General features: G+C 45.3%; 3 protein-coding genes across 6 annotated transcripts in view; 1 reads left to right on the forward strand and 2 right to left on the reverse strand.

The window, feature by feature from the left end:
* Prmt7 (protein arginine methyltransferase 7) overlaps positions 1–5,688 on the reverse strand; it is a 36,383-nt gene extending 30,695 nt beyond the window's left edge. Inside the window, exons 1-2 of one of the 2 annotated variants that reach the window (XM_042700899.1) lie at positions 5,606–5,688; positions 1,841–2,049 (exon numbers count right to left, since the gene is read on the reverse strand). In XM_042700899.1, coding sequence (XP_042556833.1) covers positions 1,841–1,935 — 95 coding nt within the window. In that variant the 5' untranslated portion in view covers positions 1,936–2,049; positions 5,606–5,688. Of the gene's footprint in view, positions 1–1,840; positions 2,050–5,578 lie in introns of both variants that reach the window. The other variant, XM_042700900.1, reaches the window with a different exon arrangement.
* A 46-nt stretch (positions 5,689–5,734) lies between these two features.
* Positions 5,735–11,609, forward strand: Slc7a6os (solute carrier family 7 member 6 opposite strand). The gene is made up of 5 exons (XM_042700725.1): positions 5,735–5,944; positions 6,069–6,335; positions 7,064–7,267; positions 8,934–9,054; positions 11,219–11,609. Exons 1-5 carry the CDS (start codon positions 5,753–5,755, stop codon positions 11,353–11,355), a joined length of 921 nt encoding a protein of 306 aa, XP_042556659.1. The 5' UTR covers positions 5,735–5,752; the 3' UTR covers positions 11,356–11,609.
* Positions 11,610–14,273: 2,664 nt separating this feature from the next.
* Slc7a6 (solute carrier family 7 member 6) overlaps positions 14,274–20,172 on the reverse strand; it is a 38,663-nt gene continuing 32,764 nt past the window's right edge. For all 3 annotated transcript variants that reach the window (XM_042700906.1, XM_042700905.1, XM_042700904.1), the window contains 4 exons: positions 18,612–18,708; positions 17,237–17,386; positions 16,960–17,143; positions 14,274–16,389 (listed from right to left, as the gene is read on the reverse strand). In XM_042700906.1, the coding sequence (XP_042556840.1) occupies positions 16,295–16,389; positions 16,960–17,143; positions 17,237–17,386; positions 18,612–18,708 (526 nt within the window). In that variant the 3' untranslated portion in view covers positions 14,274–16,294. The remainder of the gene's footprint in view (positions 16,390–16,959; positions 17,144–17,236; positions 17,387–18,611; positions 18,709–20,172) is intronic.

The following is a 20,172-nucleotide window of genomic DNA, read 5'->3' on the forward strand; positions in this document are numbered from 1 at the left end:
GGAAAAAGAAAGCGGGCTGGGAAGGTGGCTCAGTGGTAGAGTGCTTGCCTTGCATGCCTGAGGCCCTGGGTTCGATTCCTCAGCACCACATAAGCAAAATGAAAACAGCCGGAAGTGGCGCGGTGGCTCAAATGGTAGAGTGCTAGCCTTGAGCTGAAGAGCTGAGGGACAGCGCCCAGGCCCAGAGTTCAGGCCCCATGACCAGACCCCCCCCCCCCCCCAAAAAAAGAAAGCCAGTAGTAGAGGTGTGGCTTAAGTGGTAGAACATCAGTCTTGAGTGAAAAAACCAAGTGAGAGTTTGAGGCCCTAAGTTCAAACCCTATACCCAACCCTCCACACCCCAACCCCAATCCAAATTTTCACTCAAATGAGAAGCTGTCATTCTTTAGTACTGCAGAAAATAATCTTAGAAACACATGCTTTCAGACTCAAAAATGCTCTGGTAGTTAGCTCTGTCACAATCGTGCCATAGCCAGAAGCATCTAATCATTTTATGCATTAGGTATTTTTTATGCATTATTTTTTATGCATTATTTTTCTCTTCAGAAAGAACTGACTCAATATCCCTCACACTTAACCTTGTGAGCCTTGGGAAGAGCAGGGTCATGACACTAGAGTTGTAACACCATCCTCTTCCCAGTCCAAATGGTTTTTGCTGCGTCTCTGTGCTGAAATTTTTTTTTTTAATACATCTGTCTCTCACTCAAAATTACATGTTTCTGAGGCTGGAAACCATATCTCCTCCAAATTAGCATAGATAGCCCTTGCACTACACTATCAAGTTGACTGCACTTAATGGTTATTAAACTACATTTGTTTTTTGTTTTGTCAGTCCTGGGACTTGAATTCAGGGTCTGGGTACTGTCCCTGAGCTTCTTTTGCTCAAAGCTAGCACTCTATCACTGAAGCCACAGCACCACTTCTGGCTTTTTCTGTTTATGTGGTACTGAGGAATCGAACCCAGGGCTTTGTGCATGCTAGGCAAGCACTCTAACATGAAGCCACATTCCCAGCCCCAACAAGGCATGTTTAAAAATATGTAGTTTAGCCGGGCGCTCACGCCTGTAATCCTAGCTACTCAGGAGGCAGAGATCTGAGGGTCGCAGTTCAAAGCCAGCACGAACAGTAAAGTCCCTGAGACTCTTATCTCCAATAAACCACCAGAAAACCAGAAGTGGCACTGTAGCTCATGTGGTAGAGCACTAGCCTTGAGCTGAAGAGCTGAGAGACAGCACCCAGCCCAGAGTTCAAGCCCCACGACTGACAAAAAGAAAAAAAAAAAAGGAAAAAAAATATGTAGTTTAGGGACTGGGAATATGGCTTCGTGGTAGAATGCTTGCCTAGCATGCACAAAGCCCTGGGTTCGATTCCTCAGTACCACATAAGCAGAAAAAGCCCAAAGTGGCACTGTGGCTCCAGTGGTAGAGTGCTAGCCTTGAGCAAAAAAAGAAGCTCAGGGACAGTGCCCAGGCCCTGAGCTCAAGCCCCAGAACTGGCAAAAAAAAAAAAAAAAAAAAAGCTTTCTAAGGAGAAAAAGAAAACACTTTGTTTTTTCACACAAGAGAATTTAACTACATAATTAAATTTCATAAACTCCCTGTTACTGAACCTGGGTCCTTTTTCCTTCACTAAATAGAATCTCTAAGACTCTGGTAAGGCTGCTGCTATTTAACATATGGCACTTCAGACAAGCAGGACTTTGATCAACTCCTACACACACACTACCTGGCTAACCAAAGCTGCTAGTGACCACATCTCCCCTGATTATCTACATCTGTATTCTGAAATGCCTGCTCTAAGACTAAGTGCCCCATCCAGCTGTGTAGCCAATCCTTGTTACCTGGCAATCTCCTGGTGGTAATCATAGTGCTCATCTTCCTCCAGCCATTCCACAGATCCTGTGGTTGGATTGGCTCGCCCACAGAAGACCTTCATGGTGCCAACCAGCTTCCTGGTGTTGGGATAGAGAAGCAGCCCTCCAAGTTCACTTCTTAGGGACAAATTTGATAGTCAGAAATCTATTCAATCATGCACCCAACCATCAAGGGGCTGGGGGGGTGGAAGAAAAGAGGGAAAAAAAATCAAGAAATTAACAAAAACATTGAAACACTTCAAAGTATTTGTTAATCAGTATTTTAATATTTCCAGGAAGAGACCCCTTAATTATATACTCAGCATATAAAGAGCTACAATAAAGGAGCTGGGAATGTGGCTTAGTGGTAGAGTGCTTCCTAGCATGCACAAAGCCCTGGGTTCTATTCTTCAGTACCACATAAACAGAAAAAGCTTAGAAGTGGTGCTGTGGCTCAAGTAGTATAGTGCTAGCCTTGAGCAAAAAGAAGCTCAGGGATAGTGTCTAGGCTCTGAGTTCAATCCCCAGGATTAAAAAAATGTCATATTAAGCCCCCCAAAAAATTGAAATGCGTGGAAGTATGGCTCAACTAACAGTATCCACCTAGCAAGCTGAAGGGCCTAAATTCAAACCAGAGTATGACCAAGAAAACAAAAAGGTAAACCAGGTACCTGTGGCTCACGCCTGTAATCCTAGCTACTCAGGAGGCTGAGATCTGAGGATTTCAGTTCAAAGCCAGCCTAGGATGAAAGTCTGTGTGTGACTCTTATCTCCAATAAATCACTCAGAAAATGGAAAGTGGCGCTGTGGCTCAAGTGGTAGAGCACTAGCGTTGAGCTGAAGAGCTGAGGGATAGTGCCCAGGCCCAGAGTTCAAGCCCCATGACAGACAAAAAAAAAAAAGGAAAATCACAGAATGCCTGTTCCACACCTACCCATCATCTTCTTAAAAACTAGCTTCAGGCTGGCACGAGTGGCTCATGCCTGTAATCCTAGCTACTCAGGAGGCTGAGATCTGAGGATCATGGTTCAAAGCCAGCCCGGGCAGGAAAGTCCGTGAAACTCTTATCTCCAATAAACTACCAGAAAACTGGGAAGTGTCGGTATAGCTCATGTGGTAGGAGTGCTAGCCTTGAGCTGAAGAGCTGAGGGACAGCGCCCAGGCCCAGAGTTCAAGTCCCAAGACCGGAAAAAAAAAAAAACAAACTAGCTTCAAAATCTCCCTATTCTATTAGTCAGAATTTTTTTTAATGCTCTTCTGAAGTTACCTAGTCTAAGTAAACATAAAATTCTTCTAGAAAGACAGGAAAATAATCTTTCCTGAAATGATGCTGTCACCAGCCTGGCTCAAAGTACTCAAATTGTCTTCTGGGAACACCCTTCTAAGTCAGGTGCCAGTGGCTCATGCCTATAATCCTAGCTACTCAGAAGGATCTGAATATCCTAGTTCAAAGCAAGCCAGGACAGGATAGTCCATGAGATGCTTATCTCTAATTAGCTACCAAAAAGCCAGAAATAGAGCTGTGGGTAGAGTGGTAGCCTTGAGCATAAAAGCTCAAAGGCAGTGACTGCCTTTTTTTGAAGACAGACAACCCACAACTATCAAAATCTGTAATGTGCTTTGGAAAATTGTGTCCACCAAATGCTATGTCAGAAATTATCATATGTGGCTTGAATACTCAGGATAGACATAAAAGATGGATAGTATTGGGAGGGGCTATTTTACTGTATCAGAAAGGTCTAGACAATCATATACACTAAATAAATTAGTTTGGCTAAAGTGAAAATGAACAAGTGAAAACAAACACATCAATAAGATCCTCATGGGGAAGGATCCAGAAGCCCTTATCCTATGGTTCACGTGGAATCAATTTTAAAACCATTTAAAAGATAAAACTGTAAAGAAGTTTAGTCAACGGAATTCCTTTCTTCTCTGTGATGTTGTGGCTCAACCTAGGATTACAATGTTTTTTTTCGGTGGCTCAGTGGTAGAGCGCTTGCCTTGCATGCATGAGGCCCTGGGTTCCATTCCTCAGAACCACATAAGCAAAAAGAAAAAAGCAGGAAATGGCGTTGTGGCTCAAGTGGTAGAGCGCTAGCCTTGAGCTGAAGAGCTGAGGGACAGCGCCCAGAGTTCAGGCCCCACAACAGGACCCCCCCAAAAAATAGAGATAGGCTAAGAGTGAGGTTCAAAGATAGAGCACTTGCCTAACCTGTAGGAGACCAATACCCAATTTTAGAGGAAGAGATTATACAGAAATCTAAATAATTACTTTTGGGGGGACATGATGCTGGGAAGTCAAGCCCAAGGTCTCACACATGCAAACTCTACCTCTGTGCTACATCCTATCTTTACATAATGAAGACGGAACCATATTTTGGTTTCCAATTCTATGAAGGAACAAACTGGTTCTAGTTAAAAACTATATATCCTTTATCAGTAACTTTCCTCAGGTATTGCTGTAATTTGTTCTCTCTCAGAAGTCCATACTTCGGATTCAAGAGAGCTCTAAGATCTTCTTCCTAATCTTCAAGAGTTGAGAACGCACATGGTCATTTACAAGGAATGAATGGAAATCACCTTCCCAAATCTCAATCATAAGAAGCATAATCATAAGCAACCTAACCATCCATAATCATTGTAGTTCTAGTATTGGAGATCAAGTACCTCCCTGATGCAAGGCAAACTCAATACTACAGAGCTACATCCCCAGTTCTCATAGAGAATAACGGAAAGAAAATAGGTCAAGGGCTGGGAAGGTGGCTCAGTGGTAGAGCGCTTGCCTTGCATGCCTGAGGCCCTGGGTTCAATTCCTCAGCACCACATAAGCAAAAAGAAGAAAGCCGGAAGTGGCGCTGTGGCTCAAGTGGTAGAGCACTAGCCTTGAGCTGAAGAGCTGAGGGACAGCGCTCAGGCCCAGAGTTCAGGCCCCACGACCGGACCCAAAAAAAAAAAAAAAAAAAGATAAGAAAATAGGTCATGGATGGATAGATTAGGCTAAAGTTGTGTAAGGGTAGTTTCTAATATGTGGATATTTATCCAACTTTTCAATGACAGGGCCCTAAAGTAGAAGTAGAAGATGCAAAAGGAAAACGTGACAAAAGTCCACTCAGAATTTTGAATAAAAGTGCAAAGAGCAGAGGAACTGATGGCCTTCTGGAAGTGACACCAGGCTTTCGACTTCGGAAAGGATTTTGCCCTGAGTGCATGTCCATACCGTGAGCTACGTCTACCTCGGGTGCATCCCTTTACAAAACTACTCCAGGTGAGCTCACAGAATGCTTTCCACTCGTACTTTCTACTAATCCTCGGAGTCGTGACTTAATAAAGGCCAGCTGCCAGGCATCCCAGCACCTAAGAGCACAGGCCAGTTTCGCGTGCGAAGGCTGAAGCAGTGTGAGGTCTGGCTCCAGAGAGGCGCCGGGCACGAGTACCGTCAATGACCCGGGCCCGGCGCTGGGCTCGGCCACGGACCCTGCGAAGGCTTTCAGCAGGCCAGACTGCAGGGGCGGGCGGGCCTGCAACCTCGCTCTCCCGTCCGCCACGGGGCTCCCACTCTTTCCATGCGGACTCAAGAGAATGTCCGGCAGAGACGCGTGTCCTGGCGTCCAAGCACAGCCACACCAGACGCCTCTGCCAGAACCCTAGAGGTAAGGGAAGGATGATGGCTGTCCCGGGGACTCCAACCACACGACCCCCTCCTTCTCAGCACACCCAGCACCTCACCGGCCTCTCTCTGACCAACCCGCTCACCTCCGCCGCCATCTTGCCGCGGCCAGCATGTGGGGGCGGGGCATCCCGGCAGCAAAGCAGAACGTTCCGGGGGCGGGGCCAGGAGCGGAAGTAGAGGGCTTCCCTAGTTCACCCCGCGTTTTCCCACAGTCCTCCGCGACAGGGGCTATGGAGGCCGGAAGGACGGCGGTGCTCCGAGTGAAGCGGAAGCGCAGCGCTGAGCCTGCCGAGGCTCTAGTGCTAGCTTGTAAACGCCTCCGAGGCGCCGAGGATGGGTCTGCCGCTCAGAAGACTCCCGAGTGTCTGGAGAGCGCGGCGGAGAACAATGTCTTCCAGCTGGTGGCCACCGTGCGCTCCCAGGTACCGGGCGGCGATGGAGTCTGTGGGGAGGGGATCTTAGGGTACCGCTGGAATTCCACGGGATGCCCTGACCCCCTCACACCCTTGCTGATGCCGTTCCCCGCTCCTGCCTGTCCCCCGCCAGGAGGAGCCACTTCAGCCCCTCGTGCGGGCTGCCCTTCGCCCTTCCCGGGACAGCCAGCAGCGCATCCGCCGCGATCTCCGCGCCTCAGCTCGGGAGGTCCGCAAAGAAGGCCGCTACCGGGTGGTCTCCAGCCGCCGGGCCTCCGGGACCTCTGGCAATCTGGAAAGCCAGTGCGCGCCAGAAGCTGCCGAGGATGCAGGCTTCGAGCTGTTGGACCTGATCCACGAGGAGAAAGACCCAGAAGGTGTTGTCACGGATTCCTGCACAGTAAGCACCCAGAAGTAGGCCCTGGGAGTCTGGACTGTTGTACCAGGAGTCTGCGACCGAAAATAGGGACGGTTGTGATCTGTTTGGAGTGATGGCCTCATTTTACCGATTTGATTTACTTTTGACATGTGTATACGAGCGCCAGACGTTGTTCTTAGATTCTGTTGAACAGCAGTGAGGACTTAACATTCAGGGAGATGAGAAAAACATAAAAATTAAAATCAGTGGAAGGTGGCAATACAGGTTGGGGGGTGCGAAACACTAAACAAGTGGACCCTATTTTTAATAAATGAAAAAGACATGTGAGTGAAGATTTAAAGAAGCTGAGTAGCAAGCAGAGGCATTGGGGATATCTTGGAGAGAGGCTTTCCGGGCAGAGGTCTTGCAAGAACACAGGTGGTTTAGTTTATACCAGGTCAGTATGCCTGGAGTCCAGCGAGATAACATAGTAGTAAGGAATTGGAAGGGATGCTTTCTAGACCCTGTAACGTTTGTAAGAAAATTGCTTTTCACTCTTAATGAAATGCAGGATCAGTGGAGCAAAGTAGATAGGGAAATTGATCAAAGGGAGAATAGAGACTAGATATCCCCGATTTCTTCAGTAACTGAGCCCATGGTCCATGGGACCAAGAAAATTGAAATCAATACAGAGAACTATAGCAGGCCTGCCTTCATCCAACTCTTGGAACATGTTTTGAGTCATTCATCTATCATCTGTATTTTTACAGATAGCTGACCCAGATGTGATTCTCTGCAATTCTGTAGAGTTAATACGTGAGCGGTTGGTTGTATCTGAAGATGGACCAGAAGTTGGGCGCCAAGAACAGAAACATGAAGACTATGTGTATGACATTTACTACTTAGATATGGCCACTCCAGGATGGATTGAGAACATTCTTTCTGTGCAGCCCTATAGCCAAGAGTGGGAGCTGGTAAGGGATTCCATATGGAACCAGCGTGTGACAGCCTCTCTATCTATTGTCAGGGTACTGTGCCTCTCAACATTCTAGTCCTGATAACATTGTTCTTAGGTCTTGTTACTTAAAAGGAAAAATTTAAGGCAAGTGGCCAAAGTGGTAGAGGGCCTGCCTAGCAAGTGCAAGTTCCTGAATTCAAGCTGCCAAGTATATGTGTATGGAATGTGTGAGTGTGTGTATTTTTTTTCTTTTCTTTTCCTCAAATACTTTTACAAACCTAATTTAGTGCAGAGAATTTAAGGAAAAACCATTAGTATTTATAGATTTTTTTTCTTTGCTAGTCTTAGGGCTCGAACTTAGGGCCTGGATACTATCCCTGAGCTTCTTTCACTCAAAGCTACCACTTGAGACACACCACTATTTCTGACTCTGTTTATGTGGTACTGAGAAATCAAACCCAGGGCTTTATGCATGCTAGGCAAGCACTTTACCAGTAAGCCACATTCCCAGCCCCGCCACCCCTTTTTTTTTTAGTCAGTCATGGGGCTTGAACTAGGGCTTGGATGCTGTCCTAGAGCTCTTTCACTCAAGGCTAGCACTCTACCACTTGGAGTTACAGAGCCACTTCTGGTTTTCCAATGGTTAATTGGAGGTAAAATTGTCATGGATTTTCCTGCCCAGGCTGGCCTTGAACTATGATCCTCAGATCTCAGCCTCCTGAATAGCTAGATTACAGCTGAGCCGCCAGTGCCTGGCTGTTTATAATTTATGTTAATAAGAAATCTTTTACAATGTTTACAAGATCTTTATGGCTACCCATTCTTGGGTAGAATATGTGTAGAGGCATTTAATAAAGTAATCTAGATACTTTTAATAAAAATGACAGCAATAGGGCTGGGAATATGCTTGCCTAGCATGTATGAAGCCCTACGTTCAATTCCTCAGTACCACATAAATGGAAAAAAACAGAAGTGGCGCTGTGGCTTAAGTAGTAGAATACTAGCCTTGAGCAAAAGAAGCTCAAGGACAGTGCCCAGGCCCAGAGTTCAAGCCCCAGAACTGGCAAAAAAATAAAAAAGCAAAACAATTTTTAATTTTAAAAGAGGAAAGAACCTTAGGTGATGAAAGATAACATCCTAACACCACTATTCTTAAGTTCTAACATCATTAATGAGAAAATTAGAGATAGTATCTGTTACACTAATAATGTAAGACAAGCACTTTATCCTCTCACCTGCACTACTACCAGTTTGACAGTCATACACCTGTTTGGACCAATGCATGGCCCTCTACTCCTGCCTTCCCATAGCTGGTACTTTTAAATTTTGTTCCTGGTCTTTGGCATTAACCACATTCCATACAGTCCTTCTCCCCCATGACTGCCATTCAGGAATTTGAAGATGGTTGCATTACCTACTCAGAGCTGTTGCTCCTCTACCCTGCTGATGGAGTTGGAATATGGTATTCTGAAATTGGATTCTGGGTAAAACAGGGCTCTTTGCCCACTCATAGCCTGAGATCACTACAGCCTCTTTTGCAGCAGTCAAATTAACCCCCTAGTCTACCTTTATCACCTGGCACCTTTCTCTGAGTCTTCCTACACTGATATGCTAATAGTTCCCATAAACTTCATAACCTTAGAAGTTTTCATTTAGACTCATGTTTGCTTTGAGATGTGCAGGTGAATGATGAACAACCAGCAGAGGACATTTATGAAGATGAAGATGATGAGAACAGTGAAAATAATTGGCGCAATGAGTACCCAGAGGAGGAGAGCAGCGATGGAGATGAAGATTCCAGAGGTTGGTGGCAGCCCAGATAGGGCGGGGACTAAGTATCCAAGACTAATAAGGTCTAAGAGTAATTGGTAGTTTTGTTGTAAATGACTTTCCTTCTCTGACACTGAACAGTGTTTTCAGAGACACTGCTGTGAGGTCGGTCAGGTGTAATGTCAGGCAGGCCTGTGCTCAGATCCTTATGTCATTGCTTCTCTATGGTTTCAGGCAAGTTACTTTACTTTCCTGAGCTTTATTTATTGTCCTTTTTCCTATTCTTATCAAGAAAATATTAAGCCAGGTATGAGTGGCTTATACCTGTGATCTTACCTTCTCAGAAGGTTGAGATCTGAGAATCAGTTTGAAGCCTGCCTTAGTAAAGTAGTCCTTGGAATTCTTATTTTCAGTTATCTGACCCCCCAAAAAAAAACTGGACTGGAAAGTGTGGCTTAAGTGGTAGAGTGCAAGCCATGAGCCAGAAATGAGTATTATGCTAGACTTGGACCTGTAATCCCACCACTTGGGACATTGAGGAGGACTGGGAGTTTGTTGTCAGCCTGGACTATATAGCAAAACCCTGTCTCAAAAAGTTTTCCATTAGCAGTAGGCTCAGGGTTGTTGAGTTATTTAGCACTAAAAACTGTTGTGTTGGGGCTGGGAAGGTGGCTCAGTGGTAGAGCGCTTGCCTTGCATGCCTGAGGCCCTGAGTTTGATTCCTCAGCACCACAGAAGCAAAAAGAAAAAAGCCGGAAGTGGTGCTGTGGCTCAAGTGGTAGAGTGCTAGCCTTGAGCCGAAGAGCTGACCGGACCCAAAAAACAAAACAAAACAAAAACTGTTGTGTTTTTCATCTATTGTTTTAAAAATATCCAATATTGACATATACCTGGGGGAATAGGAAGGAAACCTGGCCTGGCAACCCAGTTCCTTTGACAATTATGTCCTTCTAAGTGCAGCCAACAGAAACCAACATACTGCCTGGTAAAGGAACAATTAAACAGTGGCATAACAACAAAATCCTATGCTAAAGTGATGTAAACTGGGGATGTAGCTCTGTGGTTGAGTGCTTACCTAGCATGTATAAAACACTGAGTTCAATCCCCAGCAATACAAAGAAATTTTTTCAGCTTTTGCTGAGCCTGGTGATATACATCTATCATCCCAGTATTTGAGATGCTAAGGCAAGAGGATCCAGATTTTAGACCACCTCAGATACAAAGAGAAACTGTGTCAAATCAACCGGGTAAAGGAAATACTCCAGTGTTAAGGGACCTGAATTAGTGAGAATATAGTTGCTGCTTTTTTTGGGAGGGGGGAGGGGAGGAGAGGGGGTCTGTAGTAGTACTTGAACTCAGGGCCTGGCCTAGGCAGTCCCTGAGCTCTTGTGTTCAAGGCTAGCGCTCTACCACTTTGAGCTACAGCTCCACTTCTAGTTTTTTGAGTTGTTAATTGGAGATAAGAGTCTCATGGGGTCTTTTCTGCCCAGGCTGGCTTTGAACTGAGATCCCAGATCTCAGCCTCCTGAGTAGCTAGGATTACAGTTATGAACCTGATTTTTAAAAGATTTTTTAATTGTTATTATAAAAGTGATATACAGGGGGTTACAGTTACGGAAGTCAGATACCAGCAGTTGTACAGCAGTTAAATTAACCCCCCTAACTCTACCTTGGCACCTTTCCCTGAGTCTTTCCACACTGATATGCTAATAGTTCCCACAAGCTGAATAACCTTAGAAGTTTTCTTTTTCTGGTCAGTCGTGGGGCTTGAACTCTGGGCTTGAGCGCTATCCCTCAGCTCAAGGTGAACGCTCTACCGCTTGAGCTACAACGCCACTTCCAGTTTTTTAGACGTTTATTGGGGATAAGAGTCTGACAGACTTTCCTGCCCGGGCTGGCTTTGAACCGCGATTCTCAGATCTCAGCCTCTTGGGTAGTTAGTATTACAGGAGTGAGCCACTGGCGCCTGGCACCTTAGAAGTTTTCTGTTTGGATGTCACCCCTTTCTTCACTCTCTCCAAATATGACTGCTTTTTTTTTTTTTTTTTTTTTTAAAAAGGGTACTCTGTATTCTAAATTGAGCATGTGTTCTAGAAAGGGGAACAGCAATAACAACAAAATGCCTTTTTAGAATGGAAGAGGCTCTTGTAACAGCCTGCATCATACAATAAGTCTATTCCTGATTTCTTCCATCTAGGCTCTGGCTCTGATGACTCGAACAGCCTCAGTGAGGAGGAAAGAGACTTCAACGTGCGACAGGTGTGGAGCAAGTACCCTTTGGATGTACAGAAGGCGTTTGACTATGACAACCCCCAGGACCTGGATTCAGATTGACTTGTAATATCCATGTAGTTCTTCCATAGACTCTTGAGGGATTGGACCAATGTCAAGGCCTGGTGACATCTTTTTGGATTTCTAATCCTTTTGGATTTCTAACTGAACATACGGAGGGAAAAAGCATACCCAGTAACAGGGAAAACTTAACCTAAGAGAATGAGTTTTTTCCTCTCACAGTAGAACTCGTTGGCTTCAATCAGAGGTGATCCTACAATGGAAGAAAAATGCTATAAAAATGAAAGTTTCTTTCACTTCCTGTTGTAGGCTTCTTTTTCCCTAGTACAAGTCTGTGCTGAAGGCCAAAGGAGAAGCAGTAAGGTTCTACTTCTGCCTCTAGTGAAAGCCCATTCACTCTGATGAAGGGGCTGGAAAAGACTAAGTATAGTACAGCCTAGGTAGCAGCAGCTGTTAGGGGAAAAAGTAGACTCTGTCTGAACCATGAGGTTTTAGTAAACAGTCATCTCTGCTTCCCTTCTTGGGATTCTGACAATGATAAACAGATTATTGTCATCTTTTGGCAGTGGTGCCAAGGAACAATATGTATTAATGTGATACTCAGTTTAATAAACACTTTTGGGGGGGGCTTGAACTCAGCATGTGGGTGCTGTCCCTGAGCTTTTGCTCAAGGCTAGTGCTCTACCACTTGAGCCACAGTGTCATTTCCAGCTTTGTCTGAGCAATTCATTAAAACCAGCTGGGGCTGGTTTCAAACTATAATCCTCAGATCTCAGCCTAAGTATCTAGGATCACAGGCATGAGCCATCAGTTCCCAGCTAATATTTTATATAGAAGAAAGCAGTTCCTTTAAAACCTTTTTTTGGGGGGGAGGGGGAGGTCTGGTCGTGGGGTCTGAACTCAGCCTGGGCGCTGTCCCTCAGCTCTTCAGCTCAAGGCGAGTGCTCTACCACTTGAGCCGAAGTGCCACTTCCAGCTTTTTTCTTTTTGCTTATGTGGTGCTGAGGAATTGAACCCAGGGCCTCATGCATGCAAGGCAAGCACTCTACCACTGAGCCACCTTCCCAGCCCCCGCTTTAAACCTTTTAAATGTCTTAGTTGTCATCTATCTATCTATCTACACACACACATATATACATATATATATGTATATATATACAGTCCCCACACATACCCACAAAGAAAAAAAGCTGGTGAGACAAGTTTCAAACTTAATCTTACTAAGGATTTGTGTATATGTGTATGTGTGTGTGCCAATACTGGGTTTTGAACTCATGCTTTCAGGTAAGTGCTCTACCACTGAGCCATGCTCCAGCTTGGCCAGTGAGTTTGTTTCTGACTCCATTACATGGGAAAGTGCATTACTCAGAAAATGCCTTTGTGGGGTTTTTTGTTTGGTTGGGGTTTTTTTGTTTTTGTGGTACTGGGTTTTGAACATAGGGCCTTGTGCTTACTAAGCAGGCTGTATCTTTGAAATCATGTCAGACTTCCAGCCCTTTTTGTGCTAGCTAATTTTGATAGGGTATCACTTTCTACCTGAAAGCACATTGGATCATAATCACTTATTTTAGGTGTCCTCTTGTTGCCAGGATGAAAGGCAGATGGCACCATATCCAGTTTCCCTCCATTGAGGTCAAGTCCTGTGGACTTTTTTGCCTAGTCAGGCCTTGAAATCTCTTCTTCCCAGTCTCAGCCTACCACATAGTTTATACTTTATAAAAAGTATATCACTGTATTCAGCTGTGTGTTGAGACGGGGTCTTGAGAGCTCCCCAGGCTAGCCCCCAACTACCACCCCCCCATGCCTAGCCCCTCCAGAAGCTAGGATCAGAGGTGTGAGCCACCAGTGTCCAACTCCTACATTCTACTGTTGTTTGTTTTTTTTTTTGGGGGGGGGGGTTGATCGTGGATCTTGAACTCTGTCTTCAACTCTGGACCTGTGTGCTGTCCCTGAGCTCTTCAGCTCAAGGCAAGTACTCTGCCACTTGAGTCATAGCACCACTTCCAGTTTTCTGGGCTGGCTTTGAACTGTGATCCTCAGATCTCAGCCTCCTGAGTAGCTAGGATTACAGGCATGAGCCACCAGTGCCCAGCTCTACTGCTTTTTATTTTCAGATGCTTCTCTACATTGTTTCATTTGTCTATTTTATAATCCTTTGCTTATATTCTCTAAATGTCAGAGTGATTCAGTTCTGTGTATTTAGGTCCTACTATTGCAACCAATTAGACTAGACTAACAGACCCAATTTTTTTAATTCCAAGTTCCACAAAGGTAAAATTCAATGTTGCATAAATAGGCAACAACTTAAGTGTATAAAAGCCTCTTGCAGGCATAGAAATAAAGGATTAAAAACTATTCTACCATTCTAATGTGTTCAGTGCTTCATATGTATTCAGGTTTTGTCAACCTTGGAAGGACTAACAACTTTATGAAGTATACCCTCAGTAAAAGTGCACAAACTGTACCATTGCAGAAAGGATTAGCACACCAGGAGATGGATTTAAGGAGGCAAACAACAAAGACTTTGTGGGAATTAATTCCACCATGAAGCTTGAGTGCTGTTAGTCAGGCTTTGCTCCCATAGAAGACCCCTGGGGGCAGTCTGTATCCAACACAGAAGAATGTTGTCCAGGTTCAGTAATGAGTTGACATGGCTCACTAATCAAGTGCTAGGGCACCTGGAGTATGAGGCCCTTGCTTCTCCCAGAAACCACTGGGAGGCAGCAAATTCCAAGGATCAGCAGGTTGTGGGTTAGCAAACATTAAAGCCAGGGTCGGGGACAAGCACCCACTGCTTAAAGTATTAGCTTCAGAGGTACCCTGGGATTAGTGCCATCTTGGCTCACAGCCTTTGCACAAGACTCCTGTCCTCAGGAAGGAATCTACTATATGAATCCTTAACCCATGACAGGAATGTCCCCCCATATTCTTACAGAAAAATGACTTAAACGAAAGGCAACTGATCATACTCCCCTAAATCTTTATTGAACAAATAAATGTTTTTTAAGCTTACTCTGCAACTGGGACCAGTTTGATGAATGAATAGAGAGGGAGATTGTCTGTAGGGTAGGTATGTCAAGCCAATAGGTTCTTCAGGGGAAATGACAGTGGAGCATTCCATGTATGGGAGCATTCCAGAACAGTTGTACAATCCAATGCAACAGCCCATGAAGGAAGATCCAAATAGGCCAAGTCTGTTGTTCTAGCCTTACCCAGTAGCCCAGCTTGAGCACCAAAATTAGTTGCTTCCACTTTTGCAGTTTGCTGGGAAGTCAGATTGAGGTTGAAACAACAGTTCCACCAGGAGGGAGGGAGGGCATGCAAATGAGGAATGCACTATCCCAAGACCCACCAAGGTAGTCTGGAGTGTAAACAGAACCTGGTGCCGGGGACAGAAGAGAGAATGCAGCCTGGGGTAAGGTTTTCCAAAAAAGAAAATGATCGCTTCCAGCACCAAGGTGGGCTTGCCTGGGTCTGCATAGCAGGCCTTACAGAGAACAAGCTATTTAATGACATGGGTCTGTAAAATGTTCCCCAAGTCAATGACAACTGGTAGAATGCAGGTGATTCACCTGGATTCCAGAACATTCCAGCCCTGTTAAAGTTCATTATAGAAACCCAGAGATCAACTATCAACTAGAACAAAGACCTAAGGTCTCATAGGGTTATCCTTCAAAATAATTATTACCAGACTTACGACTCATCATCATTGTCCATCTGTCTTTGCTGTATCTGAGCCAGATGCTAGTAACATGACATCTAAAGTGTAACCAGGTACATGATCTTAAAAAGTTCACCTTTCTGGGTAAGACTCAATGGAAGATTGTGGGAAACTTAGTATAAAATCTGCTGCCAGAACCTGACCTGCCACCATACTGAGTGAGACATCCCTAGGAGAAGAGAGACTGCATTTGGGGTTCTTGAATTTTTAAACATAATCAGCTTATTATATCCTGTAAACAAATGAATGCTGATGTTCAGCTAGAATTGGTGTTTTCAATGAAAAAATAACAGAATCCAGGAGTTTGAATTTGGTGGCAGCAGTAGCATGTCTAGTTAGCTGCAGAGCTGCTTTCTCTCCAGCTGCAGCATTTTCCCTGCCTTTCAGGACCTTCATGGGTCATGTTTCCATCTAGGAGGGGCACAGTTAGGTAACCAAGATCAACTCATTATAAAGCTGGTAATTTGCCTATCTTCATAAGGATTTTAACCAGAGTGTAGACATGATCCAAGCAAAGTCAGGACCTCCTCATGGAGATGCATAATCTGTATAAAATAGGAGCTGTGGCTTCCCAGACATACAGACCCACAGCTGAGAAACCAGTCTTGACAAAAACGTTCAGTGAGCACAGCTGAGACCCTGAAATAATCCCCTCCCATCAAGCCTGTTTGTTTTGAGTGAAATTCCAACACAAGGTCCTCATGAAATTCAGGAACACAGATACACATGGTTCCCATATCAGTTAAATCAGTTTTGCTATTCATACCACCCCAACCATCCAACAAGCAGGAATGCAATTCTCTCCTGAGGAAAGAAGTCTGAATCACAGGAAGAAATGGTATCATTTCAGGTCTCTAAAGTCAGGTGATTGCACCTAATTAGAGGAAGGCTTCCCATAAAGAAGCTCCTCTGTAGAGACTCCTGGTTCAAACCTTCTGTGCTGGTGAGCCACCAGCACAAAATCAACCTAGCACTTCATCTTTCCCTGCTGCAGCTCACCAAGGTTTGTCATGGCTGTACCTACCTACCAGGAGCAAAACTAAACCACCATTCCCCTGCATCTCAGCTTCCCCTCTATCCTGTGGTCCCCACCTTCAGGCTGGCCTGAACCCTGAGTATCCTCCCATAGCTTACCAACCGGAAAGCATTAGCCCTGAGCCCCCCTTACAGTCTCTTTTACTTCAGGAGGGTTGGCCCCAGTCTTATCTTGGTGGTTGTGGCCACATCCTTCTGGGCTTTAGGGGATGTCATCTTTGGCCTCTAGTCAATTTTCCTCTCAACCTTTTTCTCTTCAGCTATATCTAGCTCAGTCAGGACACAAAAGCAAAGCTTCTGGGTGACTCTGGTGATAGTAGCTAAATGAAAATAGAAAAGCATAAAGTTTAGCAAACACATTTAGCTAGTGCCCCAACCTAAACACCAGAAGACTGAAAGTTCATCTGGCGCTCCCTTCCCACCTGTCCCTTGGGCATACTGAAATTGGCTTTAACCCACCCCCAACCAGCATCTGTTCTCCATTTTATGTCCAGCCAGAGTCTAAGATACTTAAGACTCCTTGTCTTCCCAGGTGAGTGGCATAGTTTAACCCAGAATAGGACACTAATTGTGTCAAGATCAAAAGAGAAGCAGGGCACCAGTGGCTACACCGCCTGTAATCCTAGCTACTCAGGAGGCTGAGATCTGAGGTTCTCAGTTCAAAGCCAGCCTGGGCAGTAAAGTCAGTGAGATTCTTAGCTCCAATTAATGACCAGAAAACCGGAAGTGGCTCTGTGGTTCAAGTGGTAGAGCGCTTGCCTTGAGCAGAGACATCACCCAGGGCTAGAGTTCAAGTTCCACGACCAACAACAACCAAAAAAAAGGATCAAGAGAGAAGTATGTGGGTACCCATGTTGACATAGCTAGTGAGTAATGGAGCAGACACTCACCCAGGACATTCCGGATAAACAATGGCCTCCGGGACTCTGGCAGGTAAACACCCATGAAGTAGACAGGGACCCCAGACAGGGCAATCCCAATGCCAATGAGAGAATTGATGGCGTCACTGAAGAGGGGCACGATCACCAGAAACATGGAGCATAGGCAGAACACAATGGGAAAAAACAGGCTCAGCTAAAATGGAGGGAAATGAGATATATGAGATGATGGTACAAGCCATAAGCAAGAAGGTACTTTGGAGAGAGGGCCCACCCCTCTAAACCTGACCTTGAGAGGCCGGGGCCGCTCGGGCTCCTTCCAACGAAGGTAGAGTTGTCCGACAACAGAAAGGCCCACAAAGAACCAGTAGCTGAAGCTGAAGTAGTTGATGAGAAGGAAAACGTCCTCCACAATGAGGTAGATGAGTGTCATGGTGCACTGTGGAGGAGGTAATGGGGAAGAGGAGTGAGCACTGTCACCTCCAGCCAACCCAGAGACTCTACAGCCAATCATCTTACACCTGGGTCTCAAATACTTAGGATATAAATGGAAGGAAGGCCTCCAGAAGCATCACAATGCCCTGTGGCTTTAAAAATGCATAAAAGGGGCTGGGAAGTTGGCTCAGTGGTAGAGCGCTTGCCTTGCATGCATGAGGCCCTGGGTTCGATTCCTCAGCACCATATAAGCAAAAAGAAAAAAGCCAGAAGTGGCGCTGTGGCTCAAGTGGTAGAGCGCTAGCCTTGAGCTGAAGAGCTGAGGAACAGCGCCCAGGCCCAGAGTTCAGGCCCCATGACCGGACCCAAAAATAAATAAATAAATAAATAAAAGCAAAATTAATCCATACCCACTTGGAGAGAAGACCGAAGTCACCCTCTCAAAGGGATCTTAGAGGACGGATCAGGGACTGAAGTCTTAGGACAAGGTCCAATTTGCCTAAATGTCAAGCATACAGAATATTCCCATCTATCTTTTTCCCTCAAAATAACACAACTTAAGGCAAAAAGATCCTATTCTGCAGAGACATGGAAGGACCCTCTGTATTAAGAAAAATGGTCAGGCTGGGAAGGTGGCTCAGTGGTAGAGCACTTGCCTTGCATGCATGAGGCCCTGGGTTCGATTCCTCAGCACCACATAAGCAAAAAGAAAAAAGCCGGAAGTAGTGCTGTGGCTCAAGTGGTAGAGCGCTAGCCTTGAGCTGAAGAGCTGAGAGACAGTGCCCAGGCCCAGAGCTCAGGCCCCATGACCGGACCCCCCCCCCCCCAAAAAAAAAAAGAAAAATGGTCAAGCTTAGTGGTATATGTCTAATTCCAGCACTCGGGAGGCTGAAACAGAAAGAGCTAAAGTGGAAGGGAAAAAAAAAGAAAGAAAGAAAAATCTAAAGTGTAAGGTCAATCTAGGCTACACAGAGATTTTATCAAAGAGAGAGAGAGAGAGAGGGAAATAGTGGAGGAGTTTGGAGTACAGTTCAGTGGTAGAACACTTGCCTATTAAGTGGAAGAAGGCCTAGGTTCCATCCCTAGCACTGCATAAATAAAATATGTGCAGATAGACAGATGGTTTTCAAATCTTGGAATAAGGCCTATCTATAAAACACTTTAGTGCATATTAGAAAGAACCCTACATAAATATGCCCAAACCCCCACCCTCTGTGAGCACAGCTTACATTGAACAATAAGGCAGGAATGGGTGTGAAACGCTCAATGTGGATCATAGACAGAAGGTCTGGGAGGTGGCCCTCACGGGAGCCCACAAAAAACAACCTGTAAAGATAAGAAATGTGTCAGCAGGATCCTTTTACTCAACCACACAACCATATTCCTTACTTAGATAAACTAGTCTCAGAGCCCCAGAAATAGCAGGGAACAGTCTTTCATACTCCATGCATGCCTAGCCCATTATGCATGAATACCCACATCTCCACCCTCTTCAACTATTAGCAACTCACCACTACTTGGAATGTACCATGCTACCATTCATTATCCACTGCCCACCCCTCTCCCAATCCTCAGCAGTGAAACTCAACTATCCTTCACCGACACTCCCACAACCAAATACCTCACCAACATCCCATTGATGCTGCATCCTGGCATCACCTACCAGCACCCCAACCCATCCAACCAGTACCACCCTCACTCTGCTATTTGCAAATTTGTAAATAAATTTGTAAATTTACATGACTTTTAAAAAGAAGGGCAGCCGGGCGTCAGTGGCTCACGTCTATAATCCTAGCTACTCAGGAGGCTGAGATCTGGGGATCAAGGTTCAAAGCCAGCCCAGGCAGCAAAGTCCATGAGACTCATATCCAACCAACCACCAGAAAAACCAGAAGTAGTGCTGTGGCTCAAGTGGTAGAGTGCTCACCTGGCTGAAGAGCTGAGGGACAGCGCCCAGGCCCTGAGTTCAAGCCCCACAACTAACCAAAAAATAAGAGCAGCGTCTATGCCCTTCCATGACTTCATATATGATAGACTACGGTGAACTAGGGGATCAGAGACAACCCAGGCCTCCTCTCCATATCTAAAACACTCCACCAGGCTGGGAATGTGGCTTAGTTGTAGAGTGCTTACCTAGCATGCATGAAGCCCTGGGTTCAATTCCTCAGTACCATGTAAGTAGAAAAGGCTGGAAGTGCTGTGGCTCAAGTGGTAGAGTGCTACCCTTGAGCAAAAGAAGCTCAGAGACAGTGCCCAGTAACTGAGTTCAAGCCCCAGGACTGGCAATATAAAAATAAAAAAAATAAAATTCTCTCCCAGCTGGGAAAATGACCAATGTAGATGAAGTATCATCCAAGGTAGCCTCCAACAGCATAGAGAGCACTCACTTATTGGACTTGAGAGTTGACTGAGGGAGCAAAAAGCTTTAAAAGAGTGGATCATATCTGAGTTGGGAAGAAGAGCTGGAGTATTCCAGAACTAAGTGGGCAGATAGGGAACCATCACATTTAAAGACAAAAGACCTCAGAGTCATTACAAAGTGTAGCTCAGCCAAGCGCTGGTGCCACATAATCCTAGGCTACTCAAGAAGCTGACATCGGAGGACTGTGATTTGAAGCCAGCCCTGGCAGGAAAATCCGTGAGACTCTAATTAACCACTCAAAAACCGGAAGTGGCACTGTGGCTCAAAGGGGTAGAATGCCCCCTGGGCACAGGTGGCTCATGCCTGTAATCCTAGCTACTCAGGACATCTGAGTTCAAACCCCATGACTGACAAAAAAAAAAAAAATA

Source organism: Dipodomys spectabilis, unplaced genomic scaffold (genome assembly GCF_019054845.1).
Source record: "Dipodomys spectabilis isolate Male_0828 unplaced genomic scaffold, ASM1905484v1 ptg000273l, whole genome shotgun sequence".
NCBI classification, from domain to species: Eukaryota; Metazoa; Chordata; class Mammalia; order Rodentia; family Heteromyidae; genus Dipodomys; species Dipodomys spectabilis.

Excerpts from the sequence above, each read along its gene's own strand:
- Slc7a6os (XM_042700725.1), top strand. The coding sequence starts at position 5,753 with ATGGAGGCCGGAAGGACGGCGGTGCTCCGAGTGAAGCGGAAGCGCAGC. Across the intron at positions 6,336-7,063 it reads TTGTCACGGATTCCTGCACA|ATAGCTGACCCAGATGTGAT; the intron begins GTAAGCACCCAG and ends GTATTTTTACAG. Across the intron at positions 9,055-11,218 it reads TGGAGATGAAGATTCCAGAG|GCTCTGGCTCTGATGACTCG; the intron begins GTTGGTGGCAGC and ends TCTTCCATCTAG.